General features: G+C 37.8%; 1 protein-coding gene across 1 annotated transcript in view; it reads right to left on the bottom strand.

Moving 5' to 3' along the window:
• The window catches only part of LOC131947920 (serine/threonine-protein phosphatase 6 regulatory ankyrin repeat subunit B-like), a 4903-nt gene extending 311 nt beyond the window's left edge, over nucleotides 1–4592 (bottom strand). The window contains exon 1 of the mRNA XM_059309322.1: nucleotides 1–4592. This exon is cut by the window's left edge and continues 95 nt beyond it. Coding sequence (XP_059165305.1) covers nucleotides 1–4592 — 4592 coding nt within the window.
• Nucleotides 4593–8430: the final 3838 nt, after the last annotated feature.

Here is an 8430-nt window from a genome sequence, read left to right as displayed (position 1 = left end):
CTACCAGAAGCCAGCATTAAAGCATTGGTTCCATTCTTATTAGCAGCATTTACATCAGCTCCACCAGCAATTAATGTCTTAACAACAGTATCATGTCCTTCATATGATGCTAGTGTAAGAGCATTGTAACCATTTTTATCAAAAGCATTTACATCAGCTCCACCAGCAATTAATGTCTTAACAACAGTATCATGTCCTACTTGTGATGCTACTGTTGAAGCATTGTAACCATTTTTATCAAAAGCATTTACATCAGCTCCACCAGCAATTAATGTCTCAACAACAGTATCATGTCCTTCACATGATGCTAGTGTAAGTGCATTGTAACCATTCTTGTTGACAGCATTAACATCACCATCTGCTGTAAGCAATAACTTTACCGTCTCCTCATGTCCACTACCTGAGGCCAGCATTAGAGCATCGTTTCCATTCTTATTAGCAGCATTTACATCAGCTCCACCAGCAATTAATGTCTTAACAACAGTATCATGTCCTTCCCGTGATGCTGCTGTAAGAGCATTGTAACCATTTTTATCAAAAGCATTTACATCAGCTCCACCAGCAATTAATGTCTTAACAACAGTATCATGTCCTTCATATGATGCTAGTGTAAGTGAATTGTAACCTTGCTTGTCGACAGCATTAACATCACCACCTGCTGTAATCAATAACTTTACCGTCTCCTCATGTCCTCTACCAGAAGCCAGCATTAAAGCATTGGTTCCATTCTTATTAGCAGCATTTACATCAGCTCCACCAGCAATTAATGTCTTAACAACAGTATCATGTCCTTCATATGATGCTAGTGTAAGAGCATTGTAACCATTTTTATCAAAAGCATTTACATCAGCTCCACCAGCAATTAATGTCTTAACAACAGTATCATGTCCTACTTGTGATGCTACTGTTGAAGCATTGTAACCATTTTTATCAAAAGCATTTACATCAGCTCCACCAGCAATTAATGTCTCAACAACAGTATCATGTCCTTCACATGATGCTAGTGTAAGTGCATTGTAACCATTCTTGTTGACAGCATTAACATCACCATCTGCTGTAAGCAATAACTTTACCGTCTCCTCATGTCCACTACCTGAGGCCAGCATTAGAGCATCGTTTCCATTCTTATTAGCAGCATTTACATCAGCTCCACCAGCAATTAATGTCTTAACAACAGTATCATGTCCTTCCCGTGATGCTGCTGTAAGAGCATTGTAACCATTTTTATCAAAAGCATTTACATCAGCTCCACCAGCAATTAATGTCTTAACAACAGTATCATGTCCTTCATATGATGCTAGTGTAAGAGCATTATAACCATTTTTAATAACAGCATTTACATCAGCTCCAACCTCAATTAATGTCTTAACAACAGTATCATGTCCTTTACATAATGCTAGTGTAAGAGCATTGTAACCTAGCTTGTTGACAGCATTAACATCACCACCTTCTGAAAGCAATAACTTTACCGTCTCCTCATGTCCTCTACCTAAGGCCAATATTAGAGCATTGGTTTTATTCTTATTAGCAGCATTTACATCAGCTCCACCAGCAATTAATGTCTTAACAACAGTATCATGTCCTTCATATGATGCTAGTGTAAGAGCATTATAACCATTTTTAATAACAGCATTTACATTAGCTCCAACCTCAATTAATGTCTCAACAACAGTATCATGTCCTTCCCGTGATGCTGCTGTAAGAGCATTGTAACCATTTTTATCAAAAGCATTTACATCAGCTCCCCCAGCAATTAATGTCTTAACAACAGTATCATGTCCTTTAGATGATGCTAGTGTAAGAGCATTATAACCATTTTTAATAACAGCATTTACATTAGCTCCAACCTCAATTAATGTCTCAACAACAGTATCATGTCCTTCCCGTGATGCTGCTGTTAGAGCATTGTAACCATTTTTATCAAAAGCATTTACATCAGCTCCACCAGCAATTAATGTCTTAACAACAGTATCATGTCCTTCACATGATGCTAGTGTAAGAGCATTGTAACCTTGCTTGTTGACAGCATTAACATCACCACCTTCTGAAAGCAATAACTTTACCGTCTGCACATGTCCTCTACCTGAGGCCAATATTAGAGCATTGGTTTTCTTCTTATTAGCAGCATTTACATCACAACCAATGTGTATTAAATGCTGAACAACATCGATGTGACCATTCTGAGAGGCAAACATTAACGCATTACATCCATTTTTATCCACATAATTTACGTCACATCCCTTTTTAATAAACAATTCTATTAAATCTTTATGCCCAAAATACGATGCAACCATCATTGGATTATGTCCGTTGTTGTCTACTGCATTTACGTCCCCTCTATTTTCAATGAAAAACAACACGACTTTTGAATGTCCTTCTTTAGATGCAAACATTAATGCATTCCTTCCATAAATGTCGACAGCATTAACATCACCACCTGCTGTAAACAATAGCTTTACCGTCTCCTCATGTCCACTACCTGAGGCCAGCATTAGAGCATTGGTTCCAGTCTCATTAGCAGCATTTACATGGCAGCCACTCTTTATTAACAATTGTACAACAGTTGTATGTCCATTTTTAGAGGCTAGAATTAATGGACTGTTTCCATCTTTGTCCACAGTAGCCAAATTACTTCCATGTTTAATTAACAGTTGTACAACATTGTCATACCCATTTTCAGCAGCAAAAATTAAAGCATTCAAACCATATTGGTTGACAGTATTAACATCACCACCTGCTGCAATCAATAGCTTTACAGTCTCCTCATGTCCTGTCTCTGAGGCCAGCATTAGAGCATTGTCACCATTTTGATTAACAACATTTACATCAGCTCCTACCTGAATCAATGTCTTAACAACAGTATCGTGTCCTTTATATGATGCTTGTGTAAGAGCATTGTCACCATTTTTATTAACAGCATTTACATCAGCACCAACTTTAATCAATGTCCTAACAACGGTATCATGTCCTCCTTGTGATGCTAGTATAAGAGCATTATTACTATTATTATTAACAGCATTTACATCAGCTCCATCTGCTATCAGTATCTTAACAACAGTATTATGTCCTACCATTGAGGCAAGCATTAGAGCATTGACTTTATCCTTTTTATAAACTGCATTTACATCAACTCCATTTTCAATTAACAGATCAACAACTTTTGTGTGTCCGTTCTTAGAGGCTAACATCAATGCATTACCTCGTTTAAACACATCATATTCATTAATGTCTACTCCGTTTTTAAGTGACATTGCAAGAACATTTTCATGCTCACAGAAGGCTGCTATTAAATTTGTGCGTACGTTAATAGGGAGAGAATTTGTGTTACACATGTAATCCAAAATTAGTGTTATAGTATTTTTGTTCTCTTTTAGATCGGCACTATCCAATGCATTTTTACCTTTAATGTTAATTATATTAGTATTACATCGACTATTGATTAATAGTTCTACAACTTTGACATAATTGTGATTTACTGCAAACATTAATGCATTCAATCTTGTTTTGTTATTAGCATTAACATCACACCCGTTGTTGATCAAAGCTTCAACAACTTTGTAATTCCCTTGCCTTGTCGCAAACATTAATGCATTATTTCCATTGTTGTCAACAGCATTAACATCACATCCAGCTGTAATCAATATTTTTATAGTTGTTTCGTGTCCCCATTCACAAGCGAGCATCAGAGCACTTTCGCCATGTCTATTAACAGCGTTTATATCACTTCCACTTAAAACTAACAGCTCAACTGCTTGTGTGTCTCCGCGCTGAGATGCCAGCATTAATGGAGTACAGTCACTGAATAAAGAGATCTTTTCTTTTATGTTGAAATAAACCTTAAACTCTTGGATAAGGGAGTAAATATTACTTTTGTGATCAAAAATTAGTTTTAAAGTTTCTTCATCCTTGTTTCGACGCGCAATATCTAATGCATTTTCCCCATCATTGTTAACTGCATTGAAAATACATCCGCTAGCAATTAGCAGTTTTACAACATTTTTATGCTGATTTTGAATTGCGAACATTAATGCACACCATCCATTTTTGTCAACAGCATTTATGTTAAACCCGCAATTTATTAAAATTTCAACTATTATATCGTGCCCGTTTTTTGCAGCGATTATTAATGAATTCCTTCCATCATTGTCAACTGCATTTATATTATACCCGCTGTTTATTATCAATTCAACAATCTTGTCATCCCCTATTTCAGATGAAAACATTAAAGCATTCCAACCATTATTGTCAACAACATTCACATCAGCTCCTCTTGCTAGCAAAAGTTTTACAATTCCTTTATATCCTTTTCTTGAGGTGAGCATTAAAGCTGTACGTCGATGGTTATTAACATTATTTACTTTAATTCCTTTCTTAATTAAAAGTTCTACAGCATTTTCATGCCCATTTTCAGACGCTAACATTAATGCATCCATTCCATCCTGGTCGACGAAATTTACTTCATTAGTGCTATTTAATAATATGTTTATAAGTTGAACGTTTCCATCTTGAGAAGCAGCTAATAATTCATTTAATTTTTCAGAATTGACAGTATTTGCATTACTTGTAGAATTCTCTGTCGTCCGATTATTCATTTTCTATTAGTTATTTTTATGTTTTACGCTGCAAAAAAAAAAAGCTGCAAATATTTACAAATTTCATTTAGCATCTTGTTGAAAATATCTTTAGCTTAATATTTAATTTTTATTACCATACAACAGCCCAACCTATTTCAATACATAATTCTTACCACACAACAGACAAGCCTATCTCAACTGACCAGTCTGATCATACAACAGACCAGCCTCTCTCAACTGACCAGTTTTATCTGATTAGTCTTACTAAAGAACAGACGTGCGCACATATAGACGGTTTGGCAGCGAGAGTATTAGTATGTTAAAATTTGCTATAATTTTGTAAAAAGGCGCCATATATATATATATATATATATATATATATATATATATATATATATATATATATATATATATATATATGGGGTAACTATACTGTGTCCCTAGGCTTATATTTTAAACTGTCCGGTAAGTGCAAGTCCGCATAAACCTAGATTGGTTAAATCCTAACCATAATCTTATACTGACTTATACAAAAATAAAACAAAAAAGCTAATCTATCACAACTATAATAATAGTTTCGCTGTCTGTATATCCATCCATCCATCCATCCATCCATCCATCCATCCATCCATCCATCCATCCATCCATCCATCCATCCATCCATCCATCCATCCATCCATCCATCCATCCATCCATCCATCCATCCATCCATCCATCCATCCATCCATCCATCCATCCATCCATCCATCCATCCATCCATCCATCCATCCATCCATCCATCCATCCATCCATCCATCCATCCATCCATCCATCCATCCATCCATCCATCCATCCATCCATCCATCCATCCATCCATCCATCCATCCATCCATCCATCCATCCATCCATCCATCCATCCATCCATCCATCCATCCATCCATCCATCCATCCATCCATCCATCCATCCATCCATCCATCCATCCATCCATCCATCCATCCATCCATCCATCCATCCATCCATCCATCCATCCATCCATCCATCCATCCATCCATCCATCCATCCATCCATCCATCCATCCATCCATCCATCCATCCATCCATCCATCCATCCATCCATCCATCCATCCATCCATCCATCCATCCATCCATCCATCCATCCATCCATCCATCCATCCATCCATCCATCCATCCATCCATCCATCCATCCATCCATCCATCCATCCATCCATCCATCCATCCATCCATCCATCCATCCATCCATCCATCCATCCATCCATCCATCCATCCATCCATCCATCCATCCATCCATCCATCCATCCATCCATCCATCCATCCATCCATCCATCCATCCATCCATCCATCCATCCATCCATCCATCCATCCATCCATCCATCCATCCATCCATCCATCCATCCATCCATCCATCCATCCATCCATCCATCCATCCATCCATCCATCCATCCATCCATCCATCCATCCATCCATCCATCCATCCATCCACCCACCCACCCACCCACCCACACACCCACCCACCCACCCACCCACCCATCCATCCATCCATCCATCCATCCATCCATCCATCCACCCATCCATCCATCCATCCATCCATCCACCCGTCCATCCGTCCACCCGTCCACCCGTCCACCCGTCCATCCGTCCACCCGTCCATCCGTCCATCCGTCCATCCGTCCGTCCGTCCGTCCGTCCGTCCGTCCATCCGTCCGTCCATCCGTCCGTCCGTCCGTCCGCCCGTCCATCCGTCCATCCGTCCGTCCGTCCGTCCGCCCGTCCGTCCGTCCGTCCGTCCGTCCGTCCGTCCGTCCGTCCGTCCGTCCATCCACCCATCCATCCATCCAAACAAAACAAAACAAAACAAAACATGACCAAACACCCAACAGACTACCAAACTGAAAAGATAAATACAAATATTTAATGCCATTAAAGTAGTATTCAAACAGTTCTAAAATAAAATGACATTTACCACTTAACGCAACAGCCAGGAGTGAACCATAACTGTGGGTCAAGAATTAATAAACCGTATCCCTGGTTTAACAGAAGCCCAAGGGATACGACTAATCAAAACCAGTGCTGTGAATTATTCCCCCACAGGAGGTTACAGGCATAAGTCTAAATATTAGGAAAAGAACATGATACGGTTAAAGAAATTGACTTTATAATAAAAAAAATTGTATTATGAAATATAAAATCTGATAATAAAAAATAACTATTTTACCAGACTTCTTGACCATATAAACACTATTTTAAATACTGATGGACATTTGATGGTTTTGGATTCCTACGGATAGTCTAGGCTCTGACCACACAGACACCTTTCTCATCCCCTCGGCAATCAAAGAAAACGTCTGTAACATCCGCACAAACACCTTCCTTGTACACTACGCATCAACAAATAGGACCTAAATCTTCAAACACTAACAACACATCACGAAACATTAGCCAGAGTTAAACAAAAGGACACGTAACATAAATAATAACAACAATAAAAACGCAAAATACACAGACTAGCAGTAGACAGCAGCATAAACAGCGGCACCATGATTTGGACTACATAACAAAAAAGCAAAAAACTTTTTACGTCAGAAAACGAAACGATACATTCGCATTTTAACCTTCAGATGATAATAATAATATAAATTATAATCAGCTACTCACATATATATTATATATATATATATATATGGCGCCTTTTTTATCTCAGTGTTGCTCCCTCTAATCCGAAAAACTGAAAAACTTCATACGCCTTTGGATAGAGCACTTACAATTAAGCGTTTTCAAGTTATTTCTATTTCTTAGAATGTCCGATCGTATCCTGCTAAACGATATCAATTGCAAATCTTATACCCAGTGAATACGTATATCACGCAATTACTTTTCTCCAGATTTAGGTGTGACTTTGCAACTAAGAAAACTTTTTCATTAACATTTTTCTGATAATAGACAAAACTTTTCATTACTATCATTTGCTTGGAAGATATACGAATATGAGCAGTCAGCGTATTATTCTCAGAAATGTGAAGTCATTTCTCAGTATATCAGTTTATTTTACACTTTTAAAAAGGCTAGAATTAACAGAAGTGAATATTCATAATACTCACTAAGCACAATATCCAAGCAAAAATATTTGAATAGTGTAACAGGCTGTAAACTTTTTATTGTTCGTGCTATACTTAAAAAACGCTAAAAATAGTTTTTTTGGTCAAGAGAGCGATGTGTTTATACTATAGCTTTGTCGTAGTCAAGTATTGTTACCCAAGTATGTGTGTTGAATCAAATTACAGTGTGTTGCTAATCCTGATTGTGATGACGCTAGTTCACGTGTGAGTATTGTTAAACTACAGTGTTGCTAATCCTGATTGTGATGACGCTAGTTCAAGATAGATGGTAGAAACAGACTATAGCTTGGTTAAACAGACGAATGTATATACATGAGCTGAACGGTCACGTGGGACGGTCAGCTGACCATTGAAGCCTGAGTCAGTAGTTAGATCAGCGGTAGACGGTGATAGCTATTGGTAGAGAACGGCTAGAGAAATGTAGAGCTAGGTAGAGAGTTAGAGGTAGATGGTTTTAAGATTTGTCATGGGAGTGCGTATTTAGTAGTATTAGAAGACAACATATAGTATAGACTTGTTGGGTAGAAGTAGGAAATTGATTTGTGTAAATAAAGAATTATAGAACACCTTGCATTGGACTTGTGTGTGTGTTTGATGTCACATAACAATACCAGGCTCGGTTTATCACCATCATCTCATTACGCCCACCCTCACACTGATCAGGATGTAAATTGTTTTAAAAAGAAATTATATCTCTTAAAATAAACATGTTTGTTTAGCTGTATCTCAATACGGATAGAGGT

The sequence above is a fragment of the Physella acuta genome, unplaced genomic scaffold, assembly GCF_028476545.2.
Source record: "Physella acuta isolate Inbredline_101_S28 unplaced genomic scaffold, ASM2847654v3 ptg000616l, whole genome shotgun sequence".
NCBI lineage: Eukaryota > Metazoa > Mollusca > Gastropoda > Physidae > Physella > Physella acuta.
Note: the sequence above shows the minus strand (reverse complement) of the source record. Positions and strands in the feature narration are given on the sequence as shown.